The sequence below is a fragment of the Dicentrarchus labrax genome, unplaced genomic scaffold (genome assembly GCF_905237075.1).
Source record: "Dicentrarchus labrax unplaced genomic scaffold, dlabrax2021, whole genome shotgun sequence".
Classification (NCBI taxonomy): Eukaryota; Metazoa; Chordata; class Actinopteri; family Moronidae; genus Dicentrarchus; species Dicentrarchus labrax.
Window position 1 is genome coordinate 2,704,623 of NW_026136722.1, and position 20,799 is coordinate 2,725,421.

Sequence of the window (20,799 nt, forward strand, 5' to 3'; positions counted from 1 at the left end):
CATCACAAATAGTTTGAAAGACAATCCTGGTCCAGTATGCAACTTATACAGGTGTGATGGTAAAACTTGAAGCCACCGGTGCACACACACACTGAGAATGGACTTTACAATGAAGTAGAAGACATCTTGTGTCTACCAAGGAAACATTTGACATCAACAAAATGTGCATATTCAGAAAAAAAATGTTTTGCAGAACATATGAGACACATTATTGTTCCAAGCTTTTCTTTATACATGTTTGAGGAGGATTTTTTGAGGGTTCTGTTCCATTTAGCGTAGCCAACATGCACAATAGCGGCACCCTGATTCTGTTTCACTTAATTAGTATCATTGTTGACCATACTTATCATGTCAGAATGGCTGCTGTGAAAAAGGCCTTTTAGCGAACATGCAAAAGTTAGCTCTGTTTTATAGGCCTCAGTTTAGATTATGACCTCAGGATGACAGGATGTTTGTGGCCAGTGGTCCGATGTTGCCATTGTGACGGGATGGGATTCTTTTGCGGGGTCATAAGGAGACAGTTAGTCAGGACAGGCACGAGGCAATGAAGAGGGCATTGTCAAGGCTTGTTGTGTAGCACATCATTCTTTTGCGTTTTGCAGGCGTCCACAACACGGGACTGAATCCATCAGTTTACAACAAGATTCATGTTAGACTTTGAGGGTTAAAAAAGAGTCAGTTACTATGATACAGCTTGACCCCTCTTCGTATGCATGTTCTTGTAGCGTCCAGCAGGCAGGGAAGCTATTAGGATTCTTTGAAAAAGCCACAGGACTCCCGCTCGGGTTGCTGTGTGTAGCAGGTCACCATGGACAAAAATTCTCGTTCGACCACAAATTGGTCTCAGAATGTTTGCCCACATTCACGTTTGTACACAGCATACTCATACACATGACATATACGTACTCATAGGAACGCACACACATATAGTGTGGTTCAGGCATGTGAAGAATGGATGGAATCTGTCTGTGGAGCTGATGATGCCACATTTTAACACTTAATACAATGGATTCTCTCTCTCTCTCATTCGCTTTCTGTTTTAACCTCATCAGATTCCTTGCCAGTAGACAATGACAAGCATGCACGCACACACACACACACACACACACACACACACACACACACACACACACACACACACACACACATTTTTTCTTGCATTTTCTGTATACTTTGTACATATTTTTATGTGTTTATTGATGTTTATTACAGCCAAAGACTAATAAATGTCTTCAAAATGGCACAAAATAAAAAAAAATACTATTTTGAATGCTTACACCTTATTTCCTAAATATTTTTAATTAGATTCTGGATTTTTATAAGCAGAGTGATCTTCTGCAGAATAGCATCATAAAACTAGATATCCCTGCACCAGATATATCTGTACTGTGTCTCTGTCCATGCCCGCTGTTGATCATTTCAACATGGCATCACTGCATGTAACAGCACTCACACACACATAGACCCACAGATAGTGCCTGTTTAAACAACAAAGCAATCCCATCATCCTCAGCTCCTCAGGCAACTGACCCCCCATCCCTCCCAACACTGCTCTCACCCAAACACACTTTTGTGCACAAACACACACGCAGGAGTAGTGAGAACAGGTTTGACCTCTATGCCAGGTGTCAGGTGTCCACCGCACAGGTAAACACACTGCAAGCATTAGAGACACACTCACACTGTATGTCACTGTAGACACATATCAGTTTCCTGCCATTGTTATAGACCTATAGGTGGAAACAATAAGGTGTACACATCTCCACCCAAAAAGCCTGTAATATGTTTTTTTAGTACGTATCTGACCTGGGGCAGAAATAAATCATTGCTGCCTCGTGCTGTATTGTGTATAGATTTCACGTTCAAGATATTCTGTATTTACCCGCACTATGTATTCTGAATATAACTCCATACCTCTATCTGTGTATCTTCCAAACAAGGCGGAAGGGAGCTCTTCCTTAATCAAAAGAGGAACTCCACCCAAAATAAAAGAAAGTGTAGTTTACAAATAAAGCACATCTCATTTTAGTATTATACATATATATATTTTGACATGTGTATGACCATGGCTTCTATGGTGGGAGGACATTCTACATACAAAAATAGCAAATTATATTTTTAAATAAATATATTCTGTTTCAGAAGCAAGATTGTGAAACACAGTTTTAGACATGTTTTCTCCTTTCTGGAGTATATGACCCAGAGGCGAAGGATTGCATAATAAAAGTGGAAGAGGCCCAATTGCTGCAAATCTACATGCACACATCAAACATTACCAGTGGTAATTCGTAAGTAAGTAAGTAAGTAAGTATTCGAAACCTTTATTTAAGTAAAAGTGTGCAGTCAAAACGTTACTTAACATGAACATAGGCACTATTAGGAGAATATAAAAAGTACTTATTATGCAAAATGGCCTGCTGTATTATCATATTTATCATACTAGAGATAAATAGGATCATATACTGTGCATATGAGAAACATTTTAATGTTGTAATTGGTTGAGAACTACTTTAACTACTTTTAATAACGTCTGCAAAACAACTTTTATTGTTCTATATGATAACTATACTTTCCTTCTAACCAGAGTCTGTGGAGCTCAAAGAACCATCTGGATGGATCATTTAGTGTGTTGCATGATAAAAACAAAATTGTGCCCAAGTTGTGCATCTTTTTCTTGATGAAAAAATAAAGAGCTGTGACAAATGGCATACACAATTTCTACAGCATCAACAAGAATCAACAAACAAGGCAGTTCAACATGGGAGACTCCATGGAAGGCGACCCCCAGCCGCCCAGATATAAAACGCTCATTTTAACAAACGTAATGATTCTCATTTTCAGGTGATTATACACTAATAGAAACATACCTATGCATATTATATTCCATTCCTGCCAATAGACCCTCCCAAATGTTACACACTGGACCTTTAAACTTAAGACCAGCGATAACTGGAGTCCCTCCTGCATCTACAGTAGCACCTCCTCTGTGACCATTAAAACAAAAATCTCCCCCCACCGTCTCTGACTTCCACCACCTGGATGCATGCCAGACATGCACACGCACACACATAAAAAACACACGCACAGATCTACAACCAGACAGGAAGCACCCCCCCACCTCCCCTGTTCCTGTTTCTCACAGCATGCATGCATGCGTGTGTGTGTGTGTGTGTGTGTGTGTGTGTCCATGCTCGCTCTGCAGAGGCCTGCTACTGTAGGCAATCAGCAGGAGGCAGATTGAACAGCACAGGAAAAAACCACACAAAGACTCCAGATAGAAGATAGTGGAGGAAAAAAGCAATATTATTGAAGAGGAAAAAATATTCAGAAAATAATAGGGAGACAAAGAAACAGAGATAGTGACCAAGTCAGAAAGATGTGACTGTGGAACAATGCTGGCGGTCAAACTGTTTTCTACACATCTCTCCTCCCTCCCTTCCTCTCCTCTGTTAGCGGGAGGGAGAGGCTCAGGCGGTGTTCATACTGGCGCAGATAGATGAAATTTCTTCTGGCCATTTTCAAAAAGTTTTCCATTTACTCTGCAATGTCATGACTCTGCTCCCCTCCTACTCCCTTTACTCCTCCTCCTTCCCTGTGTGTATCTGATGAGGGTGCGGCCTCCATTCACCTCACCTGTGCGCTGTCTCACCTGCTCTCAATCAATTCATCAGTCTCAGCCCTCAAGAACCCCAGTCTTCCTTCCATTCCTCGCCAGATTGTTTTCAGCCAACTTGGTGGTAACTTTTGTGGCTCCTTTCAGTGTTTACCGTACTACTACAAGTCTACTTGTGATTTTCCTGTGCCTGCCCCTCAGTCTGACCGTTCCTCTCCTGTGCTCCAGGGACCCTCTCGTGCAGTTCAGTTTCCAGAGTCAGCTCTCCTGTGCCTCCGTGTCTCCGGTCTCTTTTGCTATTTCACCTGCCTGTTCCTGCTGTGGCTGCCCCTCATCCCCGTGCGTGCGTGTGTCTGCGTGTGTGTGTGAGAAATACAGACCCTTAAAACTGTCCATCCTGTCTGTGTGTCTGCTCCTGGGTCCAGACAAATCAATAGCCCTGACATGCAACAGTTTTTAAAAATGTAAATCTCTCCTTCCTCCATTTATAGTGTAATGAAATCTGTGTGTTTATGCTTTCATGCAATCCTTTCTGGCAAACGCTGACATACAAAACATGAACTAGAGGCATCGTCATTGCAAGATTTTTTCTGCTGCATATGAAATACTGGTTTTAAGGTAGGTCATAAATACTACAGCACAATCATACAAGACTGCTTTCCTTTCAAATGAGCAAACCACTTTCAAAAAATATATCCACTTTGGAGATGCTTGGTGTAAAAGACATGCTTTAAAACTGGTGTGCGTTACAGAGGGAGTAGTCTAAGAGAAACAAAATGAAAGAAAATTGACTCGATACTTATTTAGCTAAGTAATTAAGTTGGCATCCGTGTTTGCATTAACAGCCTGGGGGAGACACAAGGTTTTAACAAGCAAACAAAAAGAAGTAAAAAACCTGCACACCTCTCACCACATTTGCCAACACCTTCCCTTTCTCCTTATCTCTCCACCCCCAACCCCTGGCTGAGTGTGTGTGTGTGCGTGTGTAAACAGACCAGATCTGCTAAAGATAAGAGATCAAACACACCCAAACACGCTACTTTCCATTGCATTTGCATCCCCAGATTTTCATTCATTTGCTTAAGCACCTGGTCACAAGAGACAATGTTGGACAGAGAGGCAGAGAGAAGCACACTGGAATGAGACCGAACATTAAAAAGAAAAGAGAAAAAGAACCTGGGAGCGACTGGAGCCCTGCAATATCAGGGTTTGTCTCTTGCAAGCACACACATAAAAAAAGAGGGCAGAGCCACCCAAACCCTACAAGTCAACAAAGAAATGACCACCAGCACAAGTATTGCACTGATAAGAAATCAGCCATTAAGGATCTGTAATTTACACTGTCATCATGGTTTATCGGCACTGTTTCTCTCAGCTGATGAACACAAACACAGACAGCTCCAGCCTCAGCACTCATTTAGACACACACTGTTTAATCACCTCATCAATCTAAATATTTTATGATCAAGATAAGATTCTAAAGTGTGTGTAGGTGTGTTCATCATATGTTACAAATGTTTATTGTTTCCAAGAACAATGATTAATAATAGTAATAAAACATACCACATACAAAACATACAACACAACTAGTGAATTTCGAATTAACAGAAAAACTGTCAAATATTACATTATACATTTATCAAAATAAATTATTACATCCCTGAGTGACATAACACAGGGTTGTGTTCTTTGACCATTCAATGAAGTGAGAGCTAAAAATAGACCCTTGCACAATGTGAGTCAATTTCTGAAAGACTTCTTCGAAATGTAACGACATTCCTCGTGTTCGGAGGAAAACTGTGTGACCAGAAATAGGCTGCTAGCTAATCTTCCTTCCTTTACATAAATACTCCGCCACGCAAGTACGCACACAACTGGTTTCCCTTCATGGAACAAAGATATTTTCGTCATCATCCGAACTGCAGGGGGGCGGGAATTCCGATGCACAAACACGTAACAAACACTGACAGAGAGATAACAATGGTTATCTAGGGTTATTCTGTTCAGGCGAGTGAGTCAGGACAGCTGAGAGGGAGCAGGGGATACCTCCCATCAGCCAACATGCAACCTCTCCTCTGACCTCTGACCTCTTCAAGACTGTGTGTGTGCGTGTTTGTTCACATGTGCACAAGCTTCCATGCCTTCAGAATTGCTATGAAGGCTGCTTGAAGTATGAAGGCTTTGGCTGTCAAAGGTCAAGCAAGGATACTATCCCTGCACCAACACACACCATCTTGTGTTTTTTTTTTACATGATGGTGTTGTCTTACTTATAGTTAAGTGACGGGATTAAGCAGGACAGAGCAGGACTAAGAACATCTGCCAGATGTTGTAGATGTTAGTCCACGTTCACCAACCATGCGAGCAGTCTGAGGTTGAGTTGTGAGGTTTGAGTAAAGTTTTTTTGGGAAAAGCTGGGTGTGGGAGGGGTTGGGTGAGTGGGTCAAGAGAGATGGAGGCTGGGGGATGGAGGCATGAGTTGGTGCTTTGGCTGTAGCCCAACCAGAATAACTACATGAAGTATCTAGAAATTCCTCTTCCATTTGGACTGCAAGTGTGTGTACATATGCTGTCAATTGCTCAATATAAAGATACTGGACATGGCTTATTAACAGGAATGTTTTTATATCGTAATGTTTTTGAATTATTTTGGCTAAAACTTAATCTTGTCTTTATATTGCAGATTTCCCAGCAGAATGGATCTTGTGGGGGATCGGGTGTGTATTAATTCTTCTACAAGCATTACTTACTCCTGTTGAAGGAATAGTTAATATGCTTGTTTGCTTTCTTTCTGAGAGTTAGATGAGAAGATCGACACATCACGAAATCCACCTACTAGAGTCTTTAAAGTTCACTAATTATCACATTATGTTTTTTTTTATGTGTACAAAAACAGAGGTGCCAGAGCCAGGCCACCTGCTTCCAGTCCTTATGCTAAGCTAAGCTAACCAGCTGCTGCCTGTAGCTTCATATTATGAAAATGTTATTGATCTTCTCACTCTTGCCAAGAAAAGAAAGAAAGTGTATTTCCTAAAATGTCAAACTATTCCTTTTAAAGCTTGTCACTGGCAACTCCACGCATATCAGAGAAAGCATGGAGATTAAGTGCTATTTGTGAATTAGGAGAAAATTAATTTAATTTCATTGTTTTCATTGTCTGTGATGATACTGTCAGGATGTTATGGGTGTGACCCAACTTGCAGTTGACAGTACTCTCAGTGTCTGATATACGGCATTTTCCCTAGTATATCCAGAAATGTATAACTTCTTTGTCTGTGTGCATATTCAGTTTTCTGTTTCTCTAACTGTTTTCCCTGGAAAAAAGAAGCACCAAACAAATCATCTTAAGTATGATCAGGATGGGTGACTAATAGAGATTTGCATGTGTTATCATTCAGGGAGTGTCCACACGCAAACACACACACACACACACACACACACACACACACACACGCACACACACACACAATGAACACAAATGCATGCGCGTGTGCACAATATGTTCTTTATGATGGTGAGCAATGATTTTGCATATACGATGTTTAATGCGTGTGGGTGGGTGTTACTTTGCATTTTCGTTAAGGTGTGGACTGGGTAACAAACATTCTTTTTTCTGTGGGGGAGATGGGAACTTTAAAAGTCTCTCTCAAAACAGGTGAAACTGTTTGCAGTTTATTAAACTTTAATGTCAAACAAGTGCCAGAATCTCTGTCACTCTCCGCAGACACATACATATTATGTGGTCGGACACCAGAGTGTCGGTCAACAAGGTGCAGTTAAAACAGCTAAAATAGTCCCTGAGGGGATGACCCCACATGACCGTAGCAGCTGAGAATTTCATAAGAGAGGGAGGAAAGAGGAGGAATGAAAGCAGGAGGATGGAAGGAAGAGGGGAGGATCTGAGGCAGAGGAGCGATGGAGGAGGAACCCAAACCACACAGACGCTGGTTGTTCAAAGGACTGAACCTGTGACATTCTGTCATTCTGCTTGTCTGTGAAGTGTCTCTAACCACCAGGTCACCCTGACTCTCTCATTGATTTCAACTAGAGAGCAGGGTCCTGCAGCAGCCCAACAACTCCTCCACATTAAACAAAAAAATATTTTTTTTGCTCTCCAGAACAACGTGACTATTGTCATTTGTCAGTTATGAGCTCATATGGTTAAGGTCTGTTTCAACAACTTGGTTAGGCTTGTGGAAAGATCACGGTTTGGGTTAATTTACCATTAAAGAACCATGGTTACACTAACTACATGGTAAAAGAGTGATTGACTGAGAACATTTAGTAGGAAACAGGGATCTCCCAGTCCAATCTTTAGTTGTTCCCCATCCATCCACCCTAACTATGCAACTCTACAAAAAGGTCAGAAGACCTCCTTCTTTGCTTTTGACTAGATTCATATTTACTACAACCACTAGTAGCCAGAGGCGGTGTCACTTGAACATAAACAAAAAAACGCAGGTTATGTCCTGCAAAAAAAGTTCTCTGTCAACTTTTACTGCATCGCAAATACGTTCAACCGCACATTCAAGTTACTTTACCTCGTGCACACCCCCACCAAGGTAGTCCGTCACATTGTTTTTCCAAAGGAGCAGGAGCGTACCTGGAGGACTGAGACGCACAGGGACTTCACAAATACAGCAGCTACATATGAAGTGTGCAGAAACTACATTCCCTATGGAGATGAGGAACTGCCCTAACAATTAACACAATTTTTGACAAGCTGAATAAGTTGTAGCGCTTTTTCCATACATTTGTTTTTACAACTATAAATTGAAGTGAAATCCACAAACACTTTGTTTCCTTCTGCGCTTCATTATCTTTCATATGCAGTTCGTTAACAGCATCAACGACCCACTTCCTCTTTCCTCTCCAGTTGTATGACATCTCTGCCCTGCCACACTCTTTCTCCAAAACACACACGCACACAACTCCCTCTGTTAATCCTTGTAGAAAAAGTGTGTTATGTTAAGTCTGTGTGTGTGTGTGTGTGTGTGTGTGTGTGTGTGTGTGTGTGTGTGTGTGTGTGTGTGTGTGTGTGGCATTGTTCCCGGTATGATGGCCGCTTGTGCAGTCAAGGCTTATCTTTTGTGCTGAGTAACAGTGACCAAAATCTGACCTGAGTCTACAGTATTAGTGTGTGTATGTGTGTGTGTGGTGTGTGTGTGTGTGTGTGCGTGCGCGTGTGGAAATACTTGCTGAATCGACAGAATGTGTCTGACTTCATGATGGACTATCTAGTCAACTGGACTTTGTGCGTGTGTGAGATTTGACAGATGATGTCATTGCTTAAATGAACGTACATTCAACATTTCTGAATTGTCTCCATCAGTTAAGGTTAATGATGTGGTTCTTCTTCTATAACAGGCAATACATCAGTAATTTATTCCACAAAAAAAATAGTTGTATGACAAAAATGCAGTGTCTGTCGGTCAGTCGGTCCATCACTTCGGCTAAAATATCGAAGTGATGCTCAATGTATGACCATGGCTGTGTACCCCCTCGGGACTTTTCATCATGTGCCATCATCAGTTTAATCTCAATTTGTCTATACTTTGGTTAATGACAAGAACAACATTTGTCATTCATGGCTTGATAAACAGTAAATTAATCAAGTTCAGTGCCACCCGTATAGCTTTTGTCCAAGGTACTGAATCTGTCATGCTGTCAGGCACATCGGCAAGAGGACGAAGCTGTGTGTACAAGCAGTGGCTGCAGCTCCTGGCAGGCTCCTGTGAAGTTGGACAATTATTTTTAAAAAAGTGTGAAACAGAGTCACTGCATAAAAAGCCATTATATGATAAATAAGAATGTTTGGAAGGAAGAGTCAATGAGCATAAAAGCTCCTCTTTACATAAACAGCTCCAGCCAGCAGCTCCTTGACTTCGCTTAGCACAGAAACTGGAGACAGGGGACAGGGGTCAGGGGGACTTTTGTTACCAGGCAACCAGCGGAGACCTCCTCCCAGCTAAGAAACAGGCCGCCACATAACCTCCGGAAAAAGGCAAAAACTTGTATTTGTACGAATTAAACAAATAAGATATAAACTGTTAATTAGTGAGCTTTAGAGGTGCTGTGGGTGGATTTTGTTCTATATCTAATCTAAGCAAGCGGTAGTTTCATATTTAACATACAGACACAAGGGCAATCATTTCAGCTAAGTCTCCACCAGAAAGAACAACAGTATTTCCCAAAATATACATGTTGTTTTATGCTTTGGAGTGTCAACACTGCTTCTCCCCTCTGGGTTTTCATGTGTTTACACCTCACCACTCAAGGTCGGTGCACTTCAAACATTTGTTTTAGAGGAAAATCTTGAGTCTTGCTTTCATAGTATGTCATTTATTTACTTTCTTCCTGTAGTCAACAAATATGCAGTATGCACCTGATGTGTATATATATATATATATATATATATATATACACATCCATCCGAAAATGTGTGATCGCACGATGGTAAAGGTGATATATAGTTTGTTTTCTCCGTCTGGAGATTTAGCAAGAGCATTGTAAACTGGATAATGTCAGCTTTGAGTGTCTTCTGTCTCCATTCAAAGAGCTAATTCAGCCTTTTTAAAGGGCGTGGAGAGCCATAGGAGCAATAGCAAAGGGGGAAGAGGAAGAGGATATGATTTCACAAACAACTCTTCCAAACTAAGTCTCCGGCTGCACTGTTGTTGTTCTCTGCTCAGACTTTCAGCCTCAAGGGATGAATTACACACCTAATGTCACCCCGGCTCTTTGGTCTCTCTCTCTCTCTCTCTTTCTGTTCTGCACCTCTTGCTCACTCTTTGCATGTGTCTGTCTTAGTGTCTGACCAAAGAACCATTTTATCTTACCTCATCAGTAACAATGTCCATTTAGAACCTCATCATGTGTACCTACAAATACAGTTCAGATGCATTATTATGGAAAACTGCTGATGTAATTTACCTAATATGTGTTGCCGGGACCGCACAGTCTAGTTTTAATACACTGTATTGTGGCTGACTACAACCTACCATCCTTGTGAAAGCAGTGGTGAGCAGTGACTAAAGCTTGCCAATGGTTTGTGTGAATAAGTTTGTCAGTTAGTGACGGATGGGCCAACACAAAGAAAATATCACATTACACACTCTCGACAGGGCAAACAATTCAGTGAGGGGAGGCATGTACGCATACAAGTGCGCGCACACACACACACACACACACACACACTTAAATACACAAACCTACCTATTTAAAAAAAATACAGAAATGTACGTATAAACATAGACTGACAAGGAAACATAAGATCTGTGAGTAATGCATCAAGTGATGTTTCACTCACATTATACAGACACACAGTGCACATACATGCACGTCTCTTCGCCCTCTCACTTGCTCTTTGATTTCAAAGCCAGACAAATAATACTCTGTCAACCGATCGCCTTTTTCCCATAATGACCAGTGAGCCAATAAAACACAAAGTTTGAATGTGTTTGAAATGAAACAGTGGAACAATATATGGAACACACGTGTTCCCAGAGAAAGAAAAGGTTAGGGAGATGGAGAAAGACGTCAAGGTGCCACACTTTAAAGTTGTTGTATAATAGTTATCATATATATAAATTATTTGCACAGCAATCTGGTATTACTCGTATCAACTGCATTGTCGATGCTTCGTGAGGACATTGAGTCACTGAACTACTTATCTTTATTGTGTGTCATGTACTGAAATGTCACATTAATATGAAAATATACTTAACAAATATATCCAGATAGAGAAGCTTCAAAATCTTGCTTGATTACAACATAATTTGTGTCAGAAAAGACATTGCATGAGACCATACATTGTCAGACCTGTTCGTTTTAGCAGCTTTAATCCAAAGCTGTATTAGACTTGAATACAGGCCTGTCTCTCTGTCTCATTTTCCTGTGTGTGTGTGTGTGTGTGTGTGTGTGTGTGTGTGTGTGTGTGTGTGTGTGTGTGTGTGTGTGTGTGTGTGAATGCCGCTTTTGCTAACATAACTCAATCTACAGCGCACCCTAGTGGACACAGGTAGGTTGGAAAATCTGCATCAATGGCTTAATGCGTATCCGGAACCTTCGAAGGGGGAAGACTTTAACTGGGGGACACTAGTGTAAAAATGGCGGACGTACCCGATAACGCACCAGAACGTGAGTTTTTAAATTAATATTTATTTGGGACTTTTACCTCCAAGACAGAATAGTTAGCTCGCTGTGTAGCGTTTTGTGTCATTGTCTTTACGGTGAGGTTGTTAAACTAACGTCTGCTGTTACCGTTGGCGACACTGTTACTTGCACTGTTCCTGTTTGTTTTCGGGGTGTTGTTGTTTGTATATTAGGTAGTTGGGGTATACGTTAGCTCAAATATGATTAAATATTCATCTGTACTGGCACTTTTGGTGACATTTAGATCAAATTCAACGCTTCTTGAATGTTAAAGTTCAGTGACGCAGTTGTTTTTTCCTCAGAGCCGTTAGATAAACGTCAGCGGATAGATGACATTGCACAAACTGCTCATTTGTGTCTGAACAAGAGGTTTAATACTGACACAAAGCTACTTAAACAGTACTGAACGTTTGAATGTGATGAACTGCCGCATATTGTTTCATATATGAAATATTTAAACCCAAGACTTGATGTTTCCTTAATGGCTGCACCACAACTTCAGCCAGCAGAACATGTATGGGGTTCTGATCAGTTCAAGATGGTAAAAAGCAAACACACTGATTATTGATCTCTGTTTAATTGTGTCAGACTGCCCTGGTACAACAAGTGAGCAAGCAGGGAAGTCCTCATCATGTGAGGGCTGTCCCAACCAGAAAGTGTGTGCTTCTGGAGCCACCAAGGCCCCCGACCCTGGTAAGACTCTTCCCATATCTTGATATTATGATAATCTGATATATAAAATGAGGCTGGACAAGACAAGTTAGCAGCTTTAAATCAACAAATAGCTCAGTGGATCCATGTCTTATGTCTCATTTGAGAGTTTGGTGCCGCTGATTCACACAATAACCCATCTCCGTCATTGATCTCCTCCCCCAAAAACCATCTCCTCTCCAGCCATAGCAGAGATAGGAGCCAAGCTGTCGACGGTCAAACACAAGATCCTCGTGCTGTCTGGGAAAGGAGGAGTAGGCAAGAGTACCTTCAGCGCTCACCTGGCTCACGCTCTGGCGAGTGACAGCACAAAGGAGGTAATATAAAACCACAGAGCAACACCAACACCAACAGTTACCAAACTCCCACATATTACTGCTAGGGTGATATATTTTCTCTGAGCTGAAAGAGAAAAGAGGTAGCTGCATAGAAGTTTCAAAATGAGTTTAAATATTGTCTGGAACGCAATTGTGTGGTCTCTTTACCTCTTTGAAGCTGCGGTTTACACTGTACCTGAGGTTTAGTGGAAACTCAGTGACTGTGCCTGGAACAGCCACTGGTACAGTCACTATCACTCCACCATCTCTCTCTCTGTTTGCATGTCCACAAGTACATGAAGTGTGCATTTTAGCCTGTGTGTGTGTGTGTGTGTGTATAAAATAAAAAATAGTGAAAAGAACAATTTCTCCAATAGGGAATTAATAAAGTATATATCTCTGGTAGAAATCTACTAAGCGCCACTAGAGGTCACTGCAGACGTGGCTTAACTGAGGTTTAAAGTCATACAGTTGAGATTTCTACAGCTGAAATCATTGGCCCAGATCAGCAGCTGTCGCTTTGTGACCAGTGTATTTTTATCTCAGCAATCAGGTTTAACTTTAGTATACAGCTGCGTTTTAAACCCCCACGTCTTCTACTTTAACTAGAACCACAGCTCTAAACCACAGCTGAGTGCCATTGCGTTCACTGGGCCTCATGAAAGAACTTTTTCTTATTCTCACCTTAACTTTCTCTTGCTTTTTTTCCCCGTGTGGTGTGCTCGTACAGATTCAGCAAAAACGCTCCTTAAATAAGAGAAAATGGTGAATGCAGCAAGTTCTCCTAAATCAGTCGTACACGCCTCTTGAGAACGAAGATGTTCGTTCGAGTGGTTCTTGCATGAGGCCCATTGTTTTACTGATTATTACTTCAGTGAGTTAAAGCCACATGTAAACTGCTTACTGTAAACCATAGACCTGTGTTACTTCTTTCATATCATATCATATCAAGAAGACTGAACACCTCACAATGACTCTGCCTCCGTGACAAACCATCTTTACCTGTGTAGCTGCTGTGGTACAACAAATGTGGATATAGCCTAGTCCTCCCCCTCTCTCTGATGTCCAGTTTTGCCTCTCTGGACTTCAGGTCACAGTCACGACACGAGCCAGCAATAAAGTCTCACGTTGTAGCACGCAGCCAAAAAATCTTCTGTGTTGCTCTTGAGAAATGCCAAGACCATGGATGCTTGATATTTGTACAGGATTACAAAACTGAATCTTAGGTTTAAGATCAGTTCAGCCTGTCACAGACTAAAAAGTGCTTTCTCTTTTGTTTTTAGGTTGCCCTGCTGGATGTAGATATCTGTGGTCCATCCATTCCTAGGATCATGGGCTTAGAGGGAGAACAGGTGAGTTTTGGTCAGAAATGTTGACAGCGATACACAAACAGTGATTTAAAAAAAACTTTTTTCAGTATGAAAAACATCAATCTATCTTTCTTAATTTCTTTCTTTGACATCAATCATATTATGCCTTTTGCTTCAGAGTGGGTGTGTAATCTGTCCTCTTGTGCGCAGGTTCATCAGAGTGGCTCAGGCTGGTCTCCTGTGGTGAGTCAGTTCAAGTTTGTCAAGCTTGCATGGTTCACACAGGTCCTTGGAAGGTTGTGAATTTGAGGGAGGAAAAATCAAGGCCTGTGTCATTGAAAGTGCATGATTTGTGCAAGAATAGAAATTGTAATAAGATGTGATTGCGAGTTTTTTTTTTTTTTTTTTTTTAAACCTCACTCTTTTTAATTGACGTCCGTGAGCTGTAAAGCCTGCAAGCTCTCATTATAAATGTATAGTGTTGTAACACTAATTAACTTTGATTCGGGTCTCAAACTATGGATTAGAATACAATAAACTATATTGTCTCGGAGGGGGAAATTTGTCTTGGGCACAGTGCTAAAATCTGTTGCTTCACAAAAACAAAAGAACAAACATCAGAAAATCTTAAATCTTAAAATCTTAAAACATGAAACACATATTTGGTTATACTTGTAAAACTGACAATAGCGGCTTGTTGTGCTGTTTTTTTTATTCCACATTGCCCTGTTGTACTACGAGCACGAGCCGCAGTGGAGCTTGTAGCATCGCACTCATATAACTATGCCATTTTGGGTCCTTGAATTTGAGTAAACTGGGCCTGGAAAGTCCTCAGAGACCTTGAATTTGGTATTTAAGAAGGCATAGAAACCATGTTTAGTTTTTAATGTTTAATTCTGTGAAGAGATTGCATACAACATAAATGTGTCTGTGTCTGTGTGTGTATGTGTATGTTACAGTATGTGGACGACAACCTGGCGGTCATGTCTATTGGTTTCCTGCTCAGTAGCCCTGACGATGCTGTGATCTGGAGAGGACCCAAGAAGAATGGTATTTGTGTGTGTGTTTGTGTGTGTGTGTGTGTGTGTGTGTGTGTGTGTGTGTGTGTGTGTGTGTGTGTGTGTGTGTGAAAATATTTTTTTCTTTATATAATATATAACCTGCGTGGCTTTGTTCTAAAAATCAGGGATGATCAAGCAGTTTTTGAGGGATGTTGACTGGGGTGACCTTGATTACCTCATCGTGGACACGCCCCCTGGCACCTCTGATGAACACCTGTCAATTGTCCAGTACCTAAGCGCCACCCATGTCGACGGGGCTGTCATCATCACCACACCACAGGTAACGCACACTCAGATATATAACCTATGATGCTGCAATAAGTAGCATGAACAGCCTTTGCTGCAACTGTAAAGGGAAATTCCGTCCTTAGATATCGTCTGCTTTCACTGTATCTGATTTGACTACTTGTACCTCAGTTGGTGATTTCTTACATTTCCCAGAATGACTTGCAACCACCTGGAGTTGTTCGTTGAGCCAACGGTTTTCATCTAACTCTAGCAAGTATAGTTAGTCATAGTGACACTAAAAGCCACAACGATATTACATAACAGACAGAGAATGAGAACTGCTGGCGGGCTAGAAATCTAGACACACACCCTAAACTCAATACGCAACATAATGCAATGATCTTATCCCCATGGGGACAATGGTATCTCTGGCTCTTTGTGACACAGCCATATTCCAGCAATGTTGTTTTTATAGACAGTAAAGTTATTTGTGTGTGTGTGTGAGTGAGTGAAAGTGGTTGGAGCTCATTTTATCTCAGCTGGTAAACCCCTCACACCACTACTGTGGTGACTGTCACTACTCCCCTCTTCTTCTTCTCTCCTCCTACGTGTTTAACCCACAGGGAAATTCACTACTAAACAGTTACTATTTGTCATTTGGGGTGGGGGGGTTATGGAAAGTAATTCTGGGAAGTGTAAGCACATGAGGCAGACTGACAGACTAACCTTAACCAAAGAGCTTCATCAGCCTACACTTCAACACATTATAATTACCACGTGTCAGTATTGTAGGGATAACCAAAACATTTTTGCAACATGTTGCAGATACAGAACAAATGATATGGAAGTTCTGTCTGAGACATTGAAGAATGATCTTTAAGTTCCCCCTAAATTGATGTTATTTTGCTAAATATGGTTGTATAAAGTCAGTGTTTCCTCTAGGATTTTTTTTTTTAACAGCGGCGGGCTGCCACTCCAAAATCAACATAGAGGAAACACTGAAAGTTATATAAATATATATTCGCTGGAGAATGATAGGCAGTTAAGTGATCAGAGTGTTTCACCACACAGCTGTTGTTTCCCTCTCACTTTTTATATGGTGTTATTTATTCATCTGCAAAATGCAACTACAATACAGCCCAACCAAAAGAGGATGCTATTTTATCATAAATCTATAAAAAGTCTATGCTCCAGTGGCAACAGCATAACTGCACAAGCTGCCAGCGGCTTATAAAGTTATAATCCAGCATGTTTAGTTGTTATTTGTTTATACAAGACACCGTAAAAGCAGTTAAATGTTAGCCACACAGTACATACAATACAGAGCAGCTGTTCAGAAGAAAAGGCTCACTGATGCACGTGGGGACTGAAGGCTGTGGTCCGATCCAACAGACGAGCTGCTGTAGCTCAAACTGCTGAAACAGTTAATGCTGGTTTTGATTGAAAAATGACAGAACACACTGTGCATTGCTGTAGATAATGGTAGATAATTATAAATTCCTGGGTGTTCACCTCAGATAAAAACTGGACTGGACTGACAACACCCATGCTCTCTACAAGAAGGGCCAGATTTGCCTCCACCTGCTGAGGAGACTGAGGTCTTCTTACACCCACAGTGTAAGAAGGAGAGGTTAAGAAGGTCTTTCATCCCTGCCGCTGTCAGACTCTACAACACCTGATCAATGTTGTAGTTTCTGTTTTTCAAATTACCATCATACCAGAGCGTTACCACTTTATCATAGTTTTTAATATCTGTATTTATTTATTTCAAGTAATTGCTGCTGTGACAAGGAAATTTCCTCGTTGTGGGATTTATAAAGTAATACAGTACAATACAATACATATTCTTGGGGCTGTATAGCCGCTGTGTCCCTCAATCCTATTTTATTATAGTTTGGTGAAAGATTTAACTTTTGAGCAAACACTTCCTGATACTTAAATTAGACCAAGACCTGTGAGGTCAGACAGCAGCAGAATCACTTCCTCATTTTTTTCAGGTCTCACTAACCACAGACGAGGGAATGAACCAAGCAAAAAAGCCAGTCTGTTAAAGACTGATTAATTGATGCCAAGCTGTTGTTGGCTGATGTCAAACAGAGTAGGGTTTTTTTCCCCAACACATTCCCAGCCACTAACTCAGCTCAGTTTATTTACTGTTTTTCTCACTGTTGTGAGGAAAGGGAAAACTATTTAAGCCAGTGCTTTTGCTTTTGCTTTTCTAATTGTCTCATTTGTATTTTTTCTCTCTCTCACTCACTCACTCTCTCTCTCACCCTTCTTTTTCTTTCTGTCTTTTCTATTTCTGTGTCTCTCTCTAGGAGGTATCGTTGCAGGACGTACGGAAGGAGATCCGGTTCTGTCAGAAGGTCAAGCTGCCGATCATCGGAGTGGTGGAAAACATGAGTGGCTTCGTTTGTCCTTCATGCAAGGTCACTGACAGCTGCGCACATAAACAATGATGCAAACAGACATGCAGCCAATGCAATCAAACATGACAATGTTTCCATAAACTGGTTGCAGATTTCATCCTCGTGTGTGCGTGCGTACGTGTTAGAGAGTAGAGTAGAGCTCCGGTGCATCTGTCACAGAAATTGTCATCCTTTGTCTGCACTGTTTTGCCAAACAACTAAAGAACACACAGCGAAGAGGAGCAGAAGTTGCAAGCTAAATTGCCGCAAGGTTGATGCTATCAACATATTCAAATTTTTCCCTTTCAGTCTGAAAAAGCCCCAACGTGAGCATGCAGTGCGCAGGTTTTCATCCACATGCAGGTGTATTTTTGTTCCCTAACATGGTATTCTTGGTGGGACACCTCTTGATCAGCCTCCTTCTTACACAACAATTAACATGTTATTAAAATATATTAATTTGAAGTGTGGCAGATGGTGGACAGGACTGATTTTCCAGTCCCGTTCTTGCAGATGAGTCAAATGATTTAGTTTAGCTCTAATTTTCAGCATGAAGAAAGTGTGGAAAGTGTTGAAACTGACTATAACAAAATTATAGAAAAAATATGCAAGATTATGATAGATTTCAATAACAGAGTAGTACAGATCCCATGTAATTTAGAGTCCATAGAATCTGAAAATGCATACATAACTCAGATTTGTCTTTTTCCTCTCTTGTAGAACACGTCGCAGATCTTCCCCCCAACCACTGGGGGCGCAGAGCGAATGTGTGCTGATCTGAATCTACCCCTTTTAGGAAAGGTACCGCTAGACCCAAGGATAGCACGAAGCTGTGACGAGGGCAAGTCCTTCCTCAATGAAGTACCTGACTCTCCTTCTGCTGAAGTCTATCAGAATATTGTGCAAAGTGAGTGTTTCTAGGAACACGTACGTAAGCAACTCCAGGATCTATAATATAATTGGTTTTGTGAAATTCCTGAGTAAGGAAGTAAGGGATGATGCACTCGCAGATGATACGTACACAGACATATTTTGAGTTTTCCAGCGAAGTCCTTTCTTTATTTTTGATGACTAGGTTTACTTGCTGTCCCAATTCCTGATTAAATGTATTGAAAGAAGAAGTGATCGCTTTACAAATGGGAAGCAGCTAACTAAAGGGGAAGAAGGAGAGGTTGAAATTCAATAATTGTACTTGCATCATGAGATTATGGTTGAGGAGTGGTTTGTGTCACAGTTTTACTTTGTTTGCAGACATTCATTAAAAATCACATACACCTTTTAATAACCGATATGTTTGTGTCCTTGTAAATCTTCAAGTCCATTAAAACACCCCTTCATCATCGTCACACTACTCTCCTTTCTCCTCCGCCAGGTATTAAGGACTACTGTTCCAACCGTGTGACAGAGGAGCAGAGCACCACCTGAACTCACTCAGAAGGCAGCCATATTGGACCAGAACACTGAGAGAGGTCACATGATGAGTGTGGCAGAAATTACTGACTGACTGAGAAAGAAACACACATAGGAAAGCTATTACCATTAATAATTTCACAACACTCACCAAAAAGCCTGCCAGAATTATCTCAACATCTTCAATGATCATTTAATTGTGATATAATATGGACTAGTTCCACGATGTAATAAAGTGAATATTTAGAAATAATTACAGCTCTATAATGATGAATGGTCTAAGTGTATGTATAAGCACTTGGGTCTAAGTTTGCACTGATATAACACTTACTTTAGCTGAGATAAATACACTTTCTAATCCCTGAGGGATAATTAATAAAATTGATATAAGGCAATTGTAAATGTTTATCTTAAAAGATAAAGTTAGCAATATTATTTCTTGTCTACAAAACCCCACAATGCGTTACGCTGTTTCTCAATACTCTCGTCATTACACAGCCTCTGGTTCTAAGTGACAAGCCCACTGGTTCATACTGAAGATTTGAATTTTTAAAAATCACAAATGTATACTTACACCTACAACAGCTGTGTACAGTAGCTTTTACTAAACATTACTCCAGCAGAAGTAAATAGCTCATTTGTCTGAGTATTTGGGAAAGTTAAATCTGAGATCATGTTATGAATCAAGTAGTAGTGCCAAACACCATTCCCTTCCAAGAGTGTTTTTGTTGCGTTGAGTTGTGTTTGTGGATCTATTGGCCGTCACTATCCCTGGTTACAGTGAATCAGTATTAAGTCAAATGATGGTACCATCAGTTGGATTTAGTCCTCTAAATACAAAGCACAGGATCATCAGCATAGTATGAAAATCCAGCTTCTCATTTGATTCTGTTTTCTCATTGATTGTAATCATTCCACATTTGAAATGAGAAGACTGTATGGAGATGAAAATCTTTGAAGCCATGTAGATGCATTGTTTTGTTTTTAGCACGTCTAGTGAATGTAAAAATGTGAATTCATAAAAAAAAATACATAAAAGCTGCAAGCAAAATGTATCATTCGACTCATGGTGGGTTTTCCTTTTCTTTACTGACCAGATGTAATTATGACCTGAGTATCTCAGATAATCCTGATCTACAGAAAATCAGTGACAACATAATATGTAGAGGTTGATTCCTGATTGTCAATTAGTATGTTCATTTGATTATTCATATGTTCTAAACAATTGTTTTGGAAATATATATGTACTTGCTGTAACAGATTTCTAAAATAAATGACCAAACCTGAAATCACCTTCAGCGTATTTTTTTTTAAATCAAACTATTAGGGTAGCACATCCATAGTGCATACCAAGGCTGAGTCCTTGCCACAGCAGCCTGAGTTTGAGTCCAGCCCAGGGGCCTCATGTATAAAAGACACTGCAGCTTTCATTCAGAAAGATATTGTACTCACAAAACTTGAGAACTACATATGCACTGAAATTTCCACATGTATAAAACCAGGAATACACCAAGTCCTGCGCAGCTTTCCTTTATACATAATACATAATGTGGAAACTGGGGAGTCCACTGCTAGGGACACATTCCCA

General features: G+C 40.7%; 1 protein-coding gene across 1 annotated transcript; it reads left to right on the forward strand.

Annotated features, from left to right (window-relative positions):
* The first annotated feature begins 10,084 nt into the window (after positions 1-10,084).
* nubp1 (nucleotide binding protein 1 (MinD homolog, E. coli)) lies at positions 10,085-20,500 on the forward strand. Its single transcript, XM_051388985.1, has 10 exons — positions 10,085-11,751; positions 12,355-12,459; positions 12,661-12,794; positions 14,078-14,146; positions 14,315-14,347; positions 15,064-15,154; positions 15,291-15,445; positions 17,712-17,822; positions 18,522-18,708; positions 19,174-20,500. The coding sequence occupies exons 1-10, from the start codon at positions 11,721-11,723 to the stop codon at positions 19,224-19,226; spliced, it is 969 nt and encodes a 322-aa protein (XP_051244945.1). The 5' UTR covers positions 10,085-11,720; the 3' UTR covers positions 19,227-20,500.
* Positions 20,501-20,799: the final 299 nt, after the last annotated feature.

Bases quoted from the DNA above. Each gene is read 5' to 3' on its own strand.
- nubp1 (XM_051388985.1), top strand. From the start codon at position 11,721: ATGGCGGACGTACCCGATAACGCACCAGAAC. The intron at 15,155-15,290 runs GTATTTGTGTGT...TCTAAAAATCAG, and splicing joins GAGAGGACCCAAGAAGAATG to GGATGATCAAGCAGTTTTTG. The intron at 18,709-19,173 runs GTGAGTGTTTCT...CTCCTCCGCCAG, and splicing joins CTATCAGAATATTGTGCAAA to GTATTAAGGACTACTGTTCC.